At 36.0% G+C, this 22,348-nt stretch overlaps 1 protein-coding gene across 1 annotated transcript in view; it reads right to left on the bottom strand.

Moving 5' to 3' along the window:
• OLA1 (Obg like ATPase 1) overlaps positions 1–22,348 on the bottom strand; it is a 94,849-nt gene that overhangs the window by 41,910 nt on the left and 30,591 nt on the right. Inside the window, exon 5 of the mRNA XM_005519809.3 lies at positions 9,171–9,346. Coding sequence (XP_005519866.1) covers positions 9,171–9,346 — 176 coding nt within the window. The remainder of the gene's footprint in view (positions 1–9,170; positions 9,347–22,348) is intronic.

A 22,348-nucleotide genomic window follows, 5' to 3' on the forward strand; every position in this document is an offset into this window, starting at 1 on the left:
CTTCTATTTAGGACTGGTGAAAGAGTACAACCCAATCTTTTTAACTTCTCTATCACTGTGCTAGTCATTTAAACACATTTAATCACTACTCAAGTTAACTTTGAGATGCTTAATAACAGAATACAGAGCAGTGATCATCTTTGTTTTATTAGATCTGGCCTCCCCAATTGCACACTTTGAGGTCAATCTGTCACCAGCAGAATTATCCACTTTGCCTTCTTCAATGAGAGGGGTACTCTTGTTTTCCAGCTAGGAACATTTTAACAAGAGCCATTCAGAAAGTCACCAAAAATCCCCCCAAATTCCAATTTGCTTACAGTTGTCATGGCATATGAAATATAGTAAATTTAATGAATATCAAATATCACTGTTTCAAAGATCAGTTAATTTCTGACTATATGCATGGCAATATATTTAGCACATGTGACTACTCAGTGTATTTAGCCATATGAAATACAGTGATTCTAATTACGTTCTGCTCTCATTTGCCAAAGACCACGAGTAGTCAACCCACAAATGCTAAGCAGGACATTTAACAGTAAGTCCAGCAGTATAAAATAATGAAATACATGTAAATTGCATATAGCAGATTTACCAAGACCTACTCATGAGACACTACTCTGTAAAAAAATGTGCATACATTAATAGACTTTCTGGATGAATGATAGTAATAATGTGTGCCAATGCCAAATTCTTCTTACAGCATGAGGGACTAAACTGAAGCTTGGAAAACTCACTTGCCTACTTGGCATCAGAGAGTTGTGATTTTTTTGTTGTAAATTACCAGGGCATGTAATTAACTTCCGCAAATTTAATAAAGAAATAAGCAGTTGTGAGGATTATCACTTCACACTTCAAAGTGCAAGCGAATTCCCTCTGATCCTGCAGGCAATGCAAAAGTCTCCACTACTACAGAGTAGCTGTGGGTACTGTATGGTTTTTCTCCCACCAAGGGAAATATGGAGTGGTTTTCACCACCTTATTCATTCCCTTCAAAACTTCCAAGATGCAAAAACTTGCCATCTCCCTGTAAAAGTTTCAAAAGTACTTAAATATTTTTTATTAACAAGTTTCAATTGTTTAAGATTCTATCATTTACACTGCTCTGCTGCTTGGAAAGGAGTATCTAAAACATTATCTGTAGCTCTTAGCTCTTCTCATTCCATTCCAAAGTCCAACACCATTGCATATCAGTAATGAAGGTGGTAGTATAAAAATAACATATTCTGACTTCCCTAAAGAATCGGGCTCAGTGGCAGAAGGTATTTCTTTAATAAATTACTGCATATACTAAATGGAGTCAACATCACCTACCCAGAAGGTCTCAGAATACACATGTAAACAAAACCCCCAATGTGTGTGCTTCTGATGGCACTACAAACAAACTCTTTGCATTTCACTGGTTACCATCTTTCAACAGCCAAAAAAGGCCATGTTAATGACACACACATTCTGAGAATAGTGAATTACTAACAACACAAACCTTGTAGGGACCAGAACTGCCCCACAGTTTTAGTGAAAGCAAACTATGCTTTTCCAGACAAAACACTCAAGTTCATACACTGTTGGGCAGGGGACAAAGGGAGGGTGCATACAGTATTGACCAACAGAGGACTTCCCTTTGCAAAAGTGACTGAAGCCTGGAGGATCACAAGCAAATGAATTGTACTAGAAGATTAATGCAATCCTGGAGTATATAAATAGCCTAATGTCCAATGGGAATAATTCTACACTTATCTCTGCTGAAATAATGAAAAAACTGGAGAGAAAAAAAGCGAGGTTTTGAGAAAGTGGTTACACATGAAGACTTGCTGTTCTTAAATTCTTTGCTTTTATGGCATTATATATATACAACAAAAACCCATATACAGGCTTTTTCACACTGGCATAGAGAAATCATATGACTGCTAAAGCTTGACAAGTACAGACTAAAGTTGTGCCTTATTTCAAAACAGCAAAGATAATTAATTACTGGCATAGTTAAACAAGTTGAAGTAATTAACTCTAGCCAGAAAATATTTCAATAAAGGTTAATTTTTCCCATAAGAGATACATTCCATTTTAACCACAGTTGTAAGAAATAAGTTGGGATATGCAAGGGATCAAACTGAATAATCTGGCCTTCAAAATTTCAAAATGTTTTTTCAGATTCAGATAGAGAACAGTGCTATTTGAGGTACTCAGAGATAGCTTAACTGTGCTGCACCAAGAGCAATTCATTGAATATACACTATTTTCCTTGTTAACAGGAGGTGTATGGAGTACACCAAGTCCACAGTCCTTCTATCCACGGCTTTCCTTGGAAATCATTTCACTTCTATTGAGCATAGCCTCAGCTCTCTGCTCTTCCTGGATGTTTTCTGGTGATTTAGAAGACTGAGGCTGAAGTGACATAGTAAGAATTTATTCTAAAAACACTGTTTAAAAATAATGGTATTTAAAAAGACAATTAAGACAAGTTTTGCAGTTTAAAGAAAAGCCTAGAACATGTTTTCTTCATTGTGGTAAGTGCTTAAATAAGCTGTAGCAGCTGGGTGCAGGAAAGAGAACAAGCCAGGTACTGGATTGACAATGAGCTCCTCTGTGGTACAAAACAATGTCTAATCTCTTACAATTCCCTTGCTCACTGACTAATAAAAAGACAATGGGCCAAGTAATGGATTTAGGACAAGTGTATTGTCCTTTCTTCTATTTAAAACCTTCTCACAGAACCAGTACAAGCTGTACATGATATAAGATTTACTTAGAACTAGATGCCAATAATGTTTATGAACCACAACAAGCACTTTCATCCAAAATATCTACAGGCATTCCAAACAATGTAATTCATGTCAATAATCTCCAAATTCTCCTGTGTGGGTCATCCTTTTGGGCACTACAGCAGTATACACGAAACAACTCAGTCACTTGTCACTTCTCAAAGAAAAAAACAAGCAAGAATACAGAAAGCAGTCTATCTACAAGTGATTATTTCCAGCAGTTCAGAAATTGAGAACAGGGAAATTGCACTGAAAATGAAAATAAAATATCTATCGCAGAGTTTCACTAAACTTTTCTTACTGCATTAGCCAATCCACTAAAATTTCCAAATAAATCCATCTGTGAATGCATTTGCTGTCGATTTGTGTGAATTAAGGCAAGTGAAAAAGGCGTCTTTTTCAGAATACCGCTATTTTCATAAAGTGTTATTTTGGCATATGCGCATACAGTTTAAAATGCCTTGGATCTAGATGTACCCATAGAAGCATGATTTACAAAATTAATTACTTTAAGCTACTTGTCAAATCTACACAGGAAAGATCAGCCTTGACAGAAAATATTTAAGCACTGACTTCTCTTTGTCTACTGATAATACAAAAAAAAAAATCCAAACGTGTGTTTACACATTATGTACTTTTAAGTCGGGCTTTACTACCAATCAATTCACAAACATCTGCCATACTACATTTAAAATGTTCTCCAGAATGAACTTTAATTTCCTCTAAATACCACATTAAGCACAGTAAATGGTCCACTCAAGATTTTAGGCATAATTATATGCATTAAGAATATAAATATTTTCTCGATTCCCTATGATTTAAGTTAGCAATTGTAAAAGCCATCAGCAGAGAGTATGTCAACAGCGTATGTGTACACTGCTCCTTTCTTTCCATCTCCTGTGGAACAAACTGGCCCGTGGAACTCTTCCCACACAAGGAGACCAAAGAAACGGTAAAAAAATGTATACAATTCATCACTGTATTTATCTTCAGCTTGGAATGAAAGAAAGGTGAACATTCCCAACTGACATCATCAGTTATAGGAAATACGAGTTCATCCATCCGTGAGAACTCTGGCAAGCGCTTGCAGCAAGAGGTCAGCAAATTCTGTTTGGCACCATCCCATTCATCAGAATATTGCAGGAAGGAAAGATTTTCATCCAGTATATATTGGTAATAGGAAGAAATGGAATGTATCAGCTCTTTGTTGTATGTGAAGTATTTCCCATACCACACTAATGATTTTAACAACAAAGAACACCTTTCAAACAGTTACTATATTCTCAGGACAGGACCAAGACAGTAAATGTAAGGGAGGAGAATGGAAGGGATTAAAGCTACTTAAACCACCATTAGGAAGATTTTGCTTTACTCTTCACAGTACATATACTGACAAATACAATAACTATAGGCAGAGTGTAAGTATTCATTATTAGGTCACTGCCCATAACAATAACAAAACAAAGCTTGATGCCTTTATTTTAAGTTGAATATGCACTAGATGCCTCTGGGACCATTACACCAATAAGGAGTCTCTAACTGCTATTCTCGTAACTGCAGTCGCTCTTCCTGTTACAAAACATGCTTGATTTGATAAACTAATCTTATTTTTTAAATGACAGACTTTACTGCAGACACTTGTGAAAGCATCCCATTCAGTCAAACACTGGAAGTTCAAACCCAGTGAACACTGATCCTGACCTACTGTAGAAGGCACCTTTCAACTGAAAATTGGAAGTTCAGACACTGTGCACATTGACTCTCACCTAAAGACTGTGTCTTCATATCACCAACATCAATAATCTGCATCAACTCAACTATAAACAATACCCTTGTAGTCAGATACATAGATATCAATACTGTTACCGTAAGAATTCTTGTGTTCTGGAATTCAAGATGTTGAGCACTAACAAAGGGCTGATGGAACAGCTATCTGTTGCAGAGCTATCAATTTCTAAGGACTGGAACTGAATCAGGCTGGAAGGACATTGGAATAGAAAATCCTGCAATAATACTCACTTAACTGTATTAGATGTTTCATCTTAAAGACTTCTGTCTCCAGAACTGAAAAATCCCACCAATTAAAAAGTATTTTTTAAAATTAATTTTATCATTAATACATTCTGATTTATTAAGTCATACATATTTGAATTTTACTTCAAAATCTCCTGCTATCCAAAATGACAGATGAATAGTAAGCTAATAATAAAGTTTAACTCAATATCTGTCTCATCTCTCTGCATATACCAACACCAGACAGATTTAAAATATAAAAACGAAAGTAATCTGATTGCTTTCTGAAATTTTATTTGTACTGTTTTAATAAATAATAAATTATTATATATTACTATTTGTTAAATAAATAATAAATGTAAATAATAGGAGTATTTTTATTCTGTAATATCTCTTTAGAAGGTTATAGCCAAAATCATATTTAAAGGTGTATTAAGTCTGAAAGACTAGTAGCCTTAATAATGGTAGTCAGTCATTTCCGAGACAGCAGTAGGAATACTTGCAAAACAGAAAATACATGTGTAAAGGAAGCTATTCCAGGCTTATGTCAACATTACATGTTGGTGATCTTGGACCATATTGTGCCATTGATTTTTAAGAAGGACTTGAAAATTATTTCATTGATAGCTCCTTAATAACAGTCAGCTATTTTATTTCTGCTGACAGGGGATTGAGAAATCAATTCTCTGAGAGACAGGACAGTTAACACTATTCAACTGCCAAGCCAGGTCACTGCACAAAGGTGGATTTACCACCTGTAGGCAATGTGGGCTTAGACAGAGGAAAAAAATGGTAATTAACACGTTATAACACCATGCCAGAAGGCCAGCAATCAAGTGCAAATCTCAGATTTAAGTACTGTTGACTGATAGAACACTGTAAATTTTTTATTTTTCTCCTCCTAAACTTTTTGGAGATTTCAGACTACCACGTTACAGTTGTGGTGGCTTACTGATAAAGTGAATCTTCTAAAGCAGACAATTCATATTTATAAAACAAGACAAATAATTTCTATAACTCTCAACCAGTTGAAATTCTTGAGACATTCTCAAGCATCTTCATCTTGAATTGTTCCAAAAGGAATGGGGGAAAGAAAACAATTTAGCTTGTGACAGACAAGCTAAATTCCAAAAGAAATGGAGGAAAGAAAACAATAAAAAGGAGAAACACTGAAATTCTAACATCACGCTTAAAATAAAATCAAAATAATCTATGAATACCAAGTTTTTCCCTTCATAACCTCCTGGTTTTCCAGAAAGAAAAAATGACTGGGAACACTCAGTGCACAGACAAGAGCTGTTTCCACATCTCTGCTACAGAGGAATATTGCTAAGAACAGAATGTTAGCAATGACTGTGTATTTTACTGGCAAATAATTTTAAAAGGCAAATGCTGAGAAGTTCTCTCCCAGTCCTGTTCCATCCTTTCATTTTTTTTGAAGACACACTTTTTGGAAAAAAGTATTAATTACAGGCCATACTGTCTCTTCATGATTTTTTTTTTCCCCCCTGGAAAGAGAAAGCCTTGAACCCTAGCTGCATGGAAACATAACTAATTGTGCTGGACAGGAAACTCTCTCTGTGACAGCTAAATACAGAATGCAATGGGATTTGGGAAGTGCAGACTGATCAAACAGCCAAAATATACTCCTAACATTTTGCTACCGCTTTAGGAAGGAAGCATACATAATCTTTAACTCTTTTTTTCACCAATCCCACATGGTTTCCCTCCTAGACCGGTAAGTCATTTACTGCATGATCAATCCTGCCATACTGTACTATAGTGTATTATATAGAATGCAACCACAGGCCCTCCCTGCAACACAAAACATGAAAGGAAAAGAGGCAAGACAAAATGTAAAGGAGTGTCTCACAACCCAGTGGACGAACATCTAAAGCCCAGCACTGGCTGGAAATGCCCAAGAGCTGTTGTTACAGCTACAAAAACCTGTTTCTAGAAGCTGCGTAACTGGACCAAAAGATTGATTTACCAGGAGAAGAAAAGAGCTTTCACAGGCCTTCACCATTAAAAAAGTCCATTTTACCAAGTCTAGTGTATATACACTACAATTCAAGCATACAAGTCACAGGGAAGACAAGCAAGAAAGTCCAAGATCTGCAAGATTCAGAGGCATTTTGCCTCACAACACTTCCTTGAAGAGATTCCCTAGTGACTATAGTTCCTATGTGCAGCTTTTGTCTCAAGGGAAGCATTAATTTGTGCCTCCCCACTCTGCTCAGCCACCCCTTCCCATGAAACAAAGGAATTTCACGCCTTTGAAACTTCTATTGTTGACAAACTCAGCTGAGACTGGTCATGTGTAACAGCTATTACTGGGAACAGAACTGGCAGAGGAATATGATTTCAAGAACTTGATGTTTTCTGTGCATGCCTTCATAAAAACAGGATTAAAAAAATACAACAAGTGGCAGGAAGTTTATGTTAAAAATACAAGGTGACAAAGTCATTTTGACAGGTGAACTACATAGGAAGTAATAGTAAGGAGACTGATGGAAGAGGTGAAGAAATGAATAAGAAACTGAAGTTGGATAAAGACATTAATGATAAAGATTTGATATTTTTCTTTAATTAAACTGCATTTCTAGATTTGAGGTTTTTATTTTGTGTCTCCCTTAATTTGAGAATAATCTGACATTTTCTGTTTTCAAACACATACCAACTTCCTGAAGTTAAGAAATGACTAAGAGCAACTCTTGTCATACAATCATAACTGTACCTACCACCCACCCATTAAGTTACACTATCACTGTTACAAAGTCTATTTAAAACACACTTCAGTTATGATTCTTTGTAATCACAAAAGTGCCAACTTCTTCCTTCGCACAGGAAGAACATAGATTGTGATATAAAATCCTCAAAGCATCCAGAGAGGTACACTCAAAGAACCAGATGGGAATGTTCCATCACAAGGAGCTGAGCAAAGCTATTTCCAAAGACAGCCACACAACAAAGTGGGAAGAGCTTGAGGCTGGGGCAGAACAGCATCACAGCACTCCTCATTTTCATCATGTCATACCAATGTAAAATTTAGCTTTAGGAAGAACTTTGAATTTGCTATGGACAGGATTTTTGCTTGCCCCTTTCTTTAACATGAATTAAAAGGTGAAATGCTGTGTGGATGATATTTGAAACTGTAGGCATAAACTGCACTGTTCCTCTAAGCATGTGAAACCTTTTGTAAAAGATAAAAATCACTGCCCACATGTACCCAGGGCTGGGTTCACATGACAGGTAAGACCTTAAATGAAGGTTCTTAAATGATGGTTTTCTCTCTCTGGGCTTACATGAAAGCCTTTGAATCATCCAACAATAGCTATTTTTTATGGCCTAGATGAATCAGGAAATAAAATACTTTGCACGCCAGATGAAGACTAGTTCTTCACCAACAGAAGCTACCAAAGAAGTGCTTTATAACACTGCATCATGGATCTGAGTATTTTGGAGAGGGATGTTCACTTTCAGCTCCTATCCATTTCCAAATACTAGGTAGGGCCAAGAAATTTCACTGTACTTCAACACTGACAAATTGACCTAGCAACACAATAACAATGTTTTTCTTACTACTTGCCATCAAAAAATCCATCTGAGGAAACAGCATTTTTTAATACTTACTTGCTAGACATAAATAATCTATTTCCACACTGATAAACTGCTGTAATAATTAGAAAATGCAGTTTATATACCACCTGAAATATTTACAGAATTTATAGAATATTAATGACAAAGAAATATGAATAACTAGACTACTGGCAAAGTGTAGGAGACTCAAAAGACAAGTGGCAGTAAAGTAACAATTTGCAAAAATATACTTTGAAGTTGATAATTATTATACATTACTAATTTACAAAGAAACACCATTACTACCCTGTGATAACTGAGCTCATTTAAGCAGCTTTCCACAACATTCTAAAATTAATTTCAACTAGCAGTCTTTATTTAACACACAGTAAAAGACACAAAGTGCAATCATATCAAAACAATACATTCACTTGCTGGCCACAGAAATACTAGCATCAATGTCATAGTAGAACTTAGCAGCAAGAAAAAGTAAGAAGTAACTTTGAATTACAACTAGGCATCGATATAAGTTTGACAAAGGATTGGCAATGCTCATACAAAGCTGTGTCAGCAAGAAAGTAACAGTTAAATTTCAAAAGTTACAATTAGCTCCATCCATGAAATCTTATACTGACAGCACAGCCTGTCATTCTAGTATTTTTTCAAGTCATAATAATAATTACTTTTAAATACATATAAAAAATAGTAGTAGTGCTTTGTATTACACATGTGGGATCAATAAGAAAAGCCAACAATACAAATGTTTCAATTCAACGCTAGCAGGACTTAATGATTTTCTATTACAGGTCATGGACTTACATATTCAGGTTTTAATTTCTTGTCTCCTCCTCTTACAGCTACTTTTTCAAGCTTATCTATGCTCTGCATGATAAGCTCCTCATCCTTAAGTCTAAGTTCTTCATGTATTATTTCGATGTCACGAACAGGATCTACACTTCCTTCAACATGAGTGATATCATCATCTTCAAACGCTCCTAGAACAAAAGAACACTTAAATTACCTATTAAGCTAAAAAGACAAGAAATACATATTTAGAACATACTATAATGAGTTAAAAAAGTTTGAAATTGAATGATTGTCTCACCCATGTACAAGTGTCCTGTGCAATGTTTTATATCACACTGGTTTAGTATGTTCATTTACACATCATCTCCAAAGCTCCCTCTCTGTATATACAAAGCATAGCACTTTGCCATTTCAGGACAGGACTTAAAGCATTTAAGAGTTTCTCCTACGAAGGAATAGGCTAGAGCAGTTTCCTGAAAATAGCTGGTGTGTTTAACAATATCTAACCTAGAAGCAGCAAATACAGCAGCTGAATTGAACATTGCAGAACATTTTAATACACACAGAAATGATTACAAGAATCATGGAGTGAAAACCTTACAAATCACCTTGGCAGACCTCACTGGCTGCCCAATTTTACACATTAAGAAATTAAGAACTTCTAGACAAAGAATTCTGAAGTTCTGAATGACTCTTAGTGTTTCCAAGGGAAACAGGGCTTAGAAAAAAAGGCCTGAAATCATCTGGCAGACCTCGTCCCTGTTTCAATCTACTTTATCACTGTGGTTCTGACGGTGATTAGATAATGAACCACTCAGACACACAATTTACACAGCAGCTAATTTCATCGGCCTGATTTGAGGGTATGGTTTTTAGGGGGCCATCAAAGAAGCAGATGAAGGTGCATTTGTCATATATGAGTGACAACCATTCACAGTATCTGAACAAAATGGTGCTGGCCCTTATTAGAAACACATGCTATTATCACATATTTAAAGTGCAGTTGAAGCCATAATTTCAAATTGCCAACTGGAAACATAAGGTTAAAACAACCAGATATTACTGACGCATGTGTGCTGACTTCATGCCCTTCTGATGACAATCTGGCAACATAATTCAACTAGGATTGAAATTATCAGATAAGCAGCATCATTTAAAAAAAAAAATCCTGCTCCCCCAAAAAAATCAATATATGTTTTAAAAATAAAAATATTAACTGTTAAAAAGAGTTTATTACTTCTTCCTGGATCAATTTTCAGAGTATTTGCATACCTAACCTGTAACATTAAAGATATGCATGAGAAATCATGAAAAGAATGTTATTTGAATATTACCAAAATTAAAATTAACTTATCTCTTACACAGGAAAAACATTCAAGACATTTCTTATACTGAAAAAGATACAAAACAGGGTAAACAACAAACAATTTCTTAACTGATATGTAGAAAGTTTTGGGGGTTCTTTGTCATCATGCACATCTTAAACTTCATCTTTTCTTTTAACTTACCAAAAACCAACGAAGTTCTTACATCAATGAACATAGAACACGGGTTTAAAATGTTGTTCATAGTCAAATATCAAAATAATTTTTACATAAACTTATGAATAATCTTTTCAGTAGTGATCACCAGAAGTTCCCTCCTCTCTCATCAACTCTTTCTCTCCAAAGCTGACCCACGAACTCCCTGGGTACAAGCAAAATTACCTAAGCAATAGATCCAAATCCGATGCTGGCCATGATGGGAGAACAGGCTGCTCTGTTAAATGGAAACACTCCACACTAATCTATACCAATGCCAGGCAATCAAGGAAGAGATACCATAGCCCTTCTCTTCTATAAATCCTTACTTGCACGCCTGAACAAATGAGTTATAGGCTCTTCAGATGAGAAAATACTAGAGAACAGTTTAACAGCTAATTTGCAAGGAAAATATTGAATAAAAAGGGTAGAAGTAGGAAGATGTCACCACACAGATAAACAAAAAATCTACCTGCCTCAGCCTTCTCAACAGATAAGTAGCACTCATTCAGCTAAGTTTAACTTTCACCCTTGTTATCAAGAAATTATCCTCCATTACCATGTAAACAATATATTCTTACATACTTCTGCATCTAGTGTCCATGGGTTTAAAAAGTAACAAAAATCCTTACACTGTTAAGTCAGGAGAAAAGATGCATGACTATGAAGATCTTGCATGTAGAACACAAAAATAAAAAGTAAAATAAAAAGCTTGTTTTGGTCTCAAGGAGGAATGAAGCTTTTCTGCAAAAGCAAGCGTAAAGTGAATTAGTGACAACAAAAACCCACTTATATATTAGTTATACTTTTCTGTTTTCTTCAACAACAGCTTCATTTCTTCACATCTTCCCATTCCTTTTCACAAAAAAAAAAAAAAATTATTCTTTATTCATCCAAACACAATTAATTCAGCCAGAGATTTCTTCAAGTGTCCTCCTTCCATCATTTCTGTGTCAGCAGCCATCCTGCACTTCATTCAGGTAACACAATGACAAGAGATCTGTATCTGTGTCTGGTACAGGTTGCTTGCTTGAGTAAAAGCCCCTCTTACTGAGCCCATGATTTCCCAGTAGAGGCAACAATTTAACCTTCTTTCCTCCTCACTGGGTTGCTTGCCGCTTCTCATGGAATGAATGAACACTAGTTGTATATTCCATTAAAGCCATGGATTTGCAGTTTAAATTCCCATTTAGACAGACACAGTCCATAAGAAAGTGGCAGCTTCAAGATTTTATTTACAGAAAAAACCAAACTGGTAGTAATGTCCACATCTTGGTACAAATGAAGAGATTCTTCGAGGCAACAGGCACTAAGCTTTTTTTGTGAATCTCTTGATCAGAGTTTCTCAATGTCAACTTCAGTCATCAACCTAAACGAGATCACGCTCTGAGCAACAGCCTAGCTAGAGATATGACAGGGGGATATTCAAGAAGAAGGAAAGGAAAAGGCAGTGACACCACTATGATGAAAGAGCCTTAGTTTTAACTTTGTCTCAATATCCATGTGAGATGTATCTTGAACAATCTATTATGCCAGCCTCCAACCTTCTTTGTCGTGATGGTCTGGTACAAATCACACTGAGCACTGTAGGGAATTCAATTCCAGTCTGCAGAGCTGTATGCAGACATAGCAACCCTGAACTGGTGGTAACCTCAGGAATTAGGCTTTGGACAAGAGATGAGATCTCTTGGGAAAAGTACAGCTGTGAGAAACTAGCAGTTAAACTACTAGAAAAATGTTTCACCCAGGACCTGATTTTAAAAACTGCCTATATAAAAATGCAAAGTAGTAGGAAGAAATGGAATTCTAAAACTGAGTTTATAAATAAGACATACAAGAAAATGTGCATATTATTTACAACTTTCAATGATGAAAATAAGAACTATAATCTTAATCTACAAATCTTACCTGAAACAGATTGTTAACAGCCTATTGCTATTTATTACTTTGTCTTTCTGCCTTTGCATGAAATCCCTCTGTCAAGCAAGACCTTTACATCTCTTTTGTTAGGGAAGATGATATGATAGCCCCACCTTTTCTGCAGCATATATAGCAGCAAAATCAAAAACCCAAAGGCTTTATTTTAAAGCAAAACAATTTAGGTACTATGAATCCCATCACTGTCCAATTAAAGATAAAGATAATGCAATAGCTGTACAATGAACATGATGCACAAGGTGGACACAGGCTAGTGTGTAGCAGCACTAGACTAGTAGCGGATACTGTGCACTATGTAGAAAAGCAGCCTGATGAAACTAAAAACTGCTGAATTGGAAGAATCAGTGAAAATGGGAGGCGGGTCTTGAGACAGAAGATGACAACAAACAAATGAAACTTTCATTTTTTTCTGAAGGAACAGGCAAGACTGTCTTGGGTACCAGGCAAAAAAACCCAATACCAGTTAGTTTATGGAGAGGGAAGAAGTAAAATTAAAAATAAACATTGACAAAGAAATCCTCAGATTGGCTTGTCTGATAGTGCTCTCTCATTACAACAGAATCTATGAGAAAAATAATGGGGAAAAGGAAAACCAGACATCTGGTAGTCTAAGTTTGATCTCAAGTTGATTATAGCTTGAGAGAGCTTGGTAGAAAAATGAGGGAGCAATGGTTCCCCAAAATTATACTAACCTATACAGGCATCCTGGTGAGGAAGCAAAGGACTAGAATGGGATAGTTATAAAACAGCAGAGACTGCAAACATGGCCATGTGTCAGAGTTAAAGCCCATACTGGCAATGAGGTGTGTTTAAATGTGGTGAACCTCAAACAAACCATGTCTGTCCTCATTATTGACATAATGAGGCCTCAATTTCTGTAAACAGGAGGGATATTTACAAGGTTCTTGTTCATACAATATCCTCTGTAGTACACTCACACCTGCCAGGCTAATGGCAGCTGAGCTCTGTGGTCTAGCATCCAAAGTCTTCATTAAGAAATCGATTTTTTCAAAGTTGTGCTAAAAAATTCATCTTTAAGAAAAAGCTGTTGTGATGTTTTGGAATTTCAAACAACAAATTGATCTAACTACTTTATTTATTTAAAAACAATACTAATTTAAAAGTATATTTACAATTAATATCTCCAAAACTAGCCACACCACTGTGTTCTCAAGACAGTATGACCTATGGACAATGACCCTCCCCAACGAATATAATGAAAATTCATTGTACTTCCCATGTCTTCACCAATGCATTTGATTTTAGAACATAAGGCCTTGGCTTTCCCAAACATTACCCCAAACCATGCCACCTTCCTTTTGACTGCTTCCTTGAGTTATACTGCCTGTGCTCCAGAACTGCCCTCTTTCTATCACAGGAATCCATGGTATACTCCTCTAAGCGGAAAATGGAATCAATCTGCCACATGGGCAAAAAAATACATACATAAAATAGGCTTACTCAAGAATCTCCCAAAGGAAGCACGTGTTTGTCAACAGCTAAGCTGATCGCACAGCAGAACAGGAGAGTCAACTGGGAAACTCTAATCAGTAATTTCATTATTTAAAAAAATCATTATAACTTCTCTGGCATCTCTCTCACATATCCTAGCAGAGGTAAACTATAATTTTATTGTAAGTTTGTCAAAAGGAAATTGAACAGAAATAGTGTTTTTTATTTTAAGTATCCTATATATATATATATATACACCTTTTCTCAAATAATCTCTGATAAAATCCAGATAGATTTGCACTCTACTTCTAAAATGCCCTCTCTCTTCCTTTAGTGTACAAGAACAAACATTAACAGTTAGAAACATCAGGCTCTCTGCAAGAAAACATCTGCTGTGGTAAATTCCCTAACATTTCAGCAGTATCCAGATATTGCTATTAAAAAAAGACAAGTATTTAGACAGAAAAATGGTAAAGCGTAATACACGAGCAGGATTCACTTTTGTCAGCTAACAGCCCCAAAATAATGATATAAGATGAAATTACTTAGAAGTAAGGAGCTTGGAAATATCACTGCCACACCCAGCTCCCTCTTCTATTGCCCTTAGCTTCGAACTTGAAATATTCTTCAGTTTTGGGGAAGGGCTTATCTTTAGCTGTGCACTTTATCAGGGCTGCTTAGGTCCAAGTGTGGTGGGCCAAAAATAATTTTTAAAGTGGCATTAAAAATATAATGCAGCAATAGCTGGTTCTGCACATTTCTTGCAAATTATTGGCTTAAAAAAAATGCAGACAACAGAACAAATGGATGGAGAAGATGTGCAACCTGACTGGTTTTTTCCTGTGGAAGTGCAGAACTGTCAATTTGTAAGGTCTTGATGGCAGCCAGGACACACAGTCTAGATTTGTTCTTGACAAGCAAAAATAAGAGCACATAAATATGTATACAGGACAGCCGTAACGAATGTCACTTTTAAATGGTATCATCTAATGGCATGCACATTTCTTCCCATTTCTTTCAAAAATCAGCTTCAAAATTCCTTTGACAAAATTTACCTCTCAGCCCCCAGAAATTTTTTGCATTGCTTATGTTATACCTGTCAAGATCTGATGACTGTATGTTATGTATTCATCTGAACAGAACCACTACACTTAGTTACAGGCTATCATCAACCAATTCATTCTCTTGCTAAAATCAAGTCATCCAATTACTCCTTGACTAATCAAGGCTGTTTTGGCTTTTTCTTTTTTCAAAAGGTACTCAACAGCATAAACAGTTCACTTACAAGAAATGGAAAGGGGCTAATCAGCAGAATTATTGTTTTGCTGCCACAATTTGCAGTATTTAAATGTAGTTGCTGATTGGACTGAAAGTTTTATGATATAGCATATAAAACTAGTTCGACATAAAAACGAAGAAGCTGCCTATAGCCTAAGCCTTATTGTTTCTAGCTGCTTCAAGCTGCCACTGAGATGCTACAATCCAAATCAAAATATTACTTCTAAACTTATCTTATTCTGCTCCTAATTGCAATTATGGAAATTAATTATTATATTTAAGATTAATTTATCTTTTATATACCAGTCACTGCATTTCTCTAATTATCCTTACCCTTAAAGTAAAATGTAACCAAATATTTGGCTAACACTAAGCTTCATGTAATGGCATTCTGGCATCTTGCATTCATTCACAAAAGGTAAGCAGTATATTGGTACATGTGCTGTAATTAAGGGGGATATTTACAATTTGATCAGAATCTGAACTGCATCACAAGCTGAAACTCCCATTGGTATTTAGGGTAATGACCAGCATATTTTGTCAATAAAGCATAAGGGAATGTTTAATAACACCACCACGAACCAGACTTAGAGAATAATTGGTGCTTGCACTTCCTCTCCCACATACGTTCAATGACTGCTATCAAAAAGAGCTGCTCGGCACAGACGAGCGCGTCACATCACGATACACACACACCCTGTTACAAGACCTGAAATAAATGAGCAGTAATATCTATCTGGCCACTTACTGGTGGGAATGGGAGGGAGAACAAAATGAACTAAAATACAGTAACTTGACTGGGGAGCTAGAAGTAGGGTATTTCTTTGAGCTACAAAGAAACAACACTAGAAGTGTCAAAAAAAATTAAATTATAAATAATATCTATACTTAGACTGGCTTGACACGCTATCATCAGTATTCCAAAGATTTAAACAGTAAAAGATACTGCTATCTCTGACTGAGGTACAGATATATTTAACATTACAGAATGCACTAAACTTTGATGATAGTACATTTTACTTTACATATTTATGAATAGGACAAAATAATACCATCAGATTCAACATTTTACAGCTTCTTAAACAAAGCACATGTTAACAAAGAACCAAAAATAAAGTAGGTTTAGCATGTTTTCCCTTGCAAGCTAATTTCAAGTGAAATTAATCACCTGTAACACAAACCTAATATTCTTTAAGCAGAGTAATTTTCAGTTGAAGAAGGTGCACCTGCCTACATGTTCAACATAAGCAAAATCAAGTACAAAAAACATTAAATAAAATGCTGTAGTAAACCTTGACTTCTGAAGAAAGAATTTTTTCAGACATCTTTTGTGGCTTTGTTTTGTGCTACAGCCCCTTAAGTTTTGTCTTCATAAAGCCCTAACTAGTTGTAATCACTCGCAGTCTAATTGTGGACATTTATCTGCTTTTCTTATGCATAGAACGTAGCTATTAAAGCTGAATGGTGATGGTGTGAAGTATAGGTTAAATTGGATGAAATTAAAGCAAATTACCCTGGGATGTGGAACTCTGAAAATAGAAACCGCCAATGATTTGCAACCCTCTTGATGATCAGCTTCACAGAACCCTAAATGACAAGAAAACTTACATATTTTAAAGTTAACTAGATTTTTTTAAAATAATATGTATAAATTTATTTTAAATGCAAGCAGTCACTCTGGCAATAATTATTTTGTTTTACCTGCACCGTAAAAATATAAGAAAAGGTTTTAATTTCCATTTAAAACACTTGTTTTTATTCTCAAGTTTAGCTGATTTTTAGCAACAAAAAAACAGTTCAGAATATTAGGCGCAGCATTAATGATTTTGAGCACAACATTACAGTTTATGTGTACCATATGGCTATACACACACAGGATGGTAAAAGCAGCTGCTTTGGGCTTTCTTAACTGGTGCAGTATTAGGACTTAATTCATTACTTACCTATATAAAAGATAAGCAGCTACATTTACCCTGCTGAGTCCTAATACCACACCAGCCAGGAGAGAGCAAACCGCTCCCCAAAAGTCTGAAGTAGCAGCTGAATGGCAGCCCTTTCAATATCAAATCTATTGCGAGTATTTGACAAAAAAGAGCACGTCCATTTCTGCACCAGCAGACACACAATGAGAGCATGGAGAAGCAATACAGGATTCTAAATGACTGTAGTATCAACTTCTTAAGCATACAAAGAATTTATATTTGCATAAAAGTACTCGTCAAGCAAGTACTGCACAAGGTCAGAGATAAAAATTATAATCTCCCCAGGAAACACTGAGGCAAAGTAATTCACTTCAGGACGAGAGCTGGCAGAAGAAACCACAATCCAGTTCCTGACGGAAGCAGTTTTAACAGAGAAAAGTTGTTACCAAGAAAGCCACTCCAATGAGCTTATCTGTAAAATCCTGCTCCAGAGCTCCTCCTCTTAAGTGTGTCTGACAAATATTAGTGATTTATTTTAGATGTAAAATGTGTTTACTTGCCACTGCTCTTTCATTCTGGCACCACGGGCTGTAGTCATCACTCCACAGGCAAAACCTTCTACCTGCTGAGATTCACTATCAAGCTGGTCATACTGGGTAAAGGACATTATTTGACAGCTGAGGTAATAAATCTTTGAGCCCTTTGTCCCTCAGTTTGCCAAGGGCTTGCTCTGACTGCCCTTGATTATGTATTTTAAATACTGTCACTGCACTGCCCACCAAATAGTTGGGACACAACTGGGACATACTCCTTAACTTCCTTTCTTGCAACACATGTTACCTGGGTAATTCACACAGATTCACTATCAGAAGACACCTTGGGAAGGGCAGCACTCGATGTAAAACTTTCCGAGATGGCTGGCATGTCACATACATTGTTTAAAATTCTTTAAGAAAAACTAGTCTCTTTGTTCATATTTTTACAAACCACAACTGTGTTAGCTGGATGAAGGGGCAAATTAGGAACTTAGCCTGGCCAAAAGCCTAAACGCCTGGAGAATGCATGTGCTTGCTTCAGAGACAAGCGCTCTTGTCACTCTGAGCTCAGTCCCGTTCTACTTTACGTTACTTTCTGTTCTAATGACCGAAAACATTCCTTTGTGAGTTTAAATCGTGAAAAAAGAAGCAAACAGGAACAAGGGGGATTCTCCACAGAACTCTCCTCCCTGGTGAGTGTTCTGCAGCAGTACTGCCTGCATAAAGAAAACGGCACACAGGAAGGTCTGGCCACAAACATCAGTGGATAACTTCTAACATGTGTACCAAACATCAAGGGATAAGTATCCCTCTGTGTGCTGACTGTATATCCAGACAATTTTCCTACTCAAAAATAGTCTGAAATTCATATATTTGCAATCTGATGGTATCTACACTGTACAAAAACACGGTTCCTAAGCAGAAACCATCTGGAAAATAGAAATATGCCTGTTGTATAACTGTGCATTCATACTACTTCCAGAAACATCCTATCTCTGTGCTGAGTTTTACCCCTTTTTTCTGAAGGTCAGTCATCCTGGTCCTCTCTTTAGGAATCCTCAGTGTCAAGTTCTATCATGCCAGTCTTATCTGGAACCTCTGAGGGTCGTCATAACAAAATAAATTGCTAGCAGTAACTATGTTTTTAAGACTATATATCTACAGAGATCATGAATAGCAACTAGCAGCCATTAGCAGAAACACAGTATATGACCAGACATATAGGAAACATCTTAATTATTCATGGATTATTTATCTGGGTCACAGATTGATTATGGCAAAGATGCAGTAATATAAAACCGTACTTGAGCTCTGAAGTTTTTATTAGGTCTGGAATAGCACTACTTCACGGTTACTATGACTGTACTCCTACTGAAACACTCTGAATTACTAATGCTACAACAAAGTCCAAGCCACTAAACTCTGCTGAGCCCACCCTGACTCCTGTGCAGATAGCTCAGCTCCCTGTTACACAATCTTCAACATCCTGGAAGGTTATTGGTCTTTGCAAAATAAAGAGCAGAGAATAAGCAATTCACTTCAGTGCAGAATGCAAAACTACAACCCTCCTGAAACCCACAACAAAGAGTATAAAATACTTTCAATACAGCAACTTCTCTTCAAAAGCATTTAAAGCAATAACTTAAGATATATAAATACAAAGAAAAAAACTTAGTAAGTTTCAGCTACAAGAAATTATTATCCAAGAAGACTCCAAATATTCCAAAAGTTAAAATGACATTTTTGTTATGATAACACAACAGCCCTACAAAACTGTCAAAACTGTCTTTGCTGTGCCTTACAAAAATGCTATAAAAATGGATTATAGAATTTGACTGGGGAGGGAAAAGAAAGTTGTGTTTACAGAGCAGTCATTGTTTACCTGAAGAATAAGAGAGTATTTAGAAGAAGAGCACTCAGAAGGAGCTGCAAACTCAGTCCATCATATGTTAACAAAGAACCTTATTCTCCATTATCTCAATGTTTCTCCTTTGAGGATCTAGGGCAGACCAGCCGATGTATAACAAAAATGAGAGTTGGTAACAACTTGGATCAGGAAACATTGTTTTATCAGTGCCATTAGGTATGCATATGCCCTATATAAGTTTGTAATGAAGTGCAATGTTGCTAAGTGAATAAAATGGCTTTAAAAACAAAAGCAAAATGCCTTTCAGTAAATTTACCTTATAAAAATGTGCATCATCATAGAGCCTTCCCTCTGAACATTACGACCCACATTCAGAGTGTAAAACAAATTTAATGGAAAAGAAGCAATACTATTAATCCAGATTTATCCTTTACAAATCAATTGCACTTTTAGAAGAGTGCGGTCTATGGGTTTCTAGTAATAAAAATTAATAACAATAACTTTAAAAATGTATCCTTAGATTTAGCTGCATCATTAGGTTAAGATCTTATTATTTTTCACATACTATTTTTCCCATATTTACTTTTATACAAATTGAGATGTCACAGTTCTTAGGACCTCACATAACAGTACAGGCTTGCAATTACAATGAATATCAAATCATCTTTTTAGAACAGAATCTGAAATACTGAAAACACAAGGTAATGTATAATTTGCATCTTATCTGAGATGCTAAACTAGATAAAGAGGATTTGCAACATTTCCTGTTCAATGTTCAAATCTTCATGTAACAGCTGACCACATAAAACGCGATACTAATATATTTTGGATGTTAAGCCTCTTCCTTTATAATGATCAAAAAAGCATCCCAACAAAAAATTGGTAAATTGCTTGCTATAGATTGGCTGGCCCATCACATGAGAAGAACTCATTTTGTACATTATTTCAGTAAAGGAATCCCTAGCCCTCAGACATTCACTTTATTTTCTAGCAGCATTTTACTTAAATGGCAACTATATTGTGGAACATATCAATCGTGTTCTGTAACTATCTGGCACCATCTAGTAGCCACTGGTGTCTTCTTTACTAGAAACCATTATGAGATTGAGGAAGGGTAATACTGACTATGCACGGAATAGTAACTCAGACTTCTTGAACATCATATATTCAAGAAAATGTTTTATATCGAATTAGGTAGAAAGATATAGTCACTAACTACTTGTGTACTGCACAAATAACTTCTGACTTCCTTGAAAAACTACATAAAATACTTGTGTGTATGTTGGAGTTTTCAAGTAATCTAAGAATCTGCCGGAAAATTTTATCAACAGTTGACAAAATGCATTGTTTTATTCATGCATGCAAACACTGGCCAGTTATTCCCTTTTTCTATACTTGAAACACAAATAAATTAGAAAATAAGAAAGAAAACATATGCATTGATTAAGTTGAATCCTGGATATACAGGATGTTTTTTCCACGACTGCCAGAGCAGAGTGCCTTGTAGGGCTTAACACTGGGGAGGGGGGATGAAAGAGGAGTAATATGAATATATCAAGGCTACTTCATTACGTTCCCGAGGTGTGACTGGGTAGAAATCTTTTCCAACGCTATTACTCCTTTAGGCTGCAAGCAAATACAAATATGCAGCCCCGCTGTTCTGCTCCTTGCAAAATAAATATATAAATATGATACTTTTGCAACATCATCTAACCACAGCTTTTTAAGCTGAAACAGTTGTTCTTCTTTTACTTTAGATGTCAAATCCATCACAGAAAAGAATTTTGTTTTTAAAAGACCTCCTCAATGAAGCAGTTTGTCTCCCTGCCATTTAGCTCACTATATTTTTACAAGCACCAGGCTGAGCAAACTATGATTGAGAGAAGCCATCTTATGCACATTGCTGTTGTCCCACATCATTCAGAACAAACCTTTTTAGATCGTTAACTACCACAGGAGTGCTGATTACACAGGCACCAGCAATTTCCTAACCAATGACCACCTGAACAATGATGTGTTCAGCTTCTCAGACCCTGAAGCCTTTCAGAGGTGAATCATTTCACAGTTTGGAACTAGATCTCCATAGCAACTTCCCTTTGAGGGTTTTAGAATCACCATCCCGTAATTCTATGATCATCAAGCTCAACCATTCCCAATGGTTCTTTTCACAGCAGATGGAAAAGGAAGCCTTGAAATTTTACAGTCTATTTCAAGCAATTCATCTGGCAGCCTATTAGAATTCAAAATATTTCGACCTTCAATCACAAAGCATGTTATCTGAAGCTGTGGTGATCTCAAGTCAAGACAAGCAGACGTTTTAGTCTAATCATCCATGATGAGAAGAGACTGACAAAAACTCTTAATTCAACCACCATCAAAATGCTTATTTTAACTGCATGAAAGTCTTTCAACAGGCAATGAAAACACACCATGTACCATTTTATCACAACCTTCCATTCAAAGGAAATACGAATTCTGAATATTGGCATGGAACTTTGCACTCCCTGACTGCTTTTGAACAAATATCTCCTCCTTGAAAGTCACTATAAATCCAAATCTACCGCATTATTTTTTTTCAACAGCTGTCAAGAAAAATGATAGAAGCAAACCGCAATTAAACTTCTCATGACTGAGTACAATAATGCTGCAAATGAGTTACTTATTGATAGATCCAGTT

The sequence above is a fragment of the Pseudopodoces humilis genome, chromosome 8 (assembly GCF_049639895.1).
Source record: "Pseudopodoces humilis isolate 2021_Gansu_Grassland_sample_001 chromosome 8, ASM4963989v1, whole genome shotgun sequence".
NCBI lineage: Eukaryota > Metazoa > Chordata > Aves > Passeriformes > Paridae > Pseudopodoces > Pseudopodoces humilis.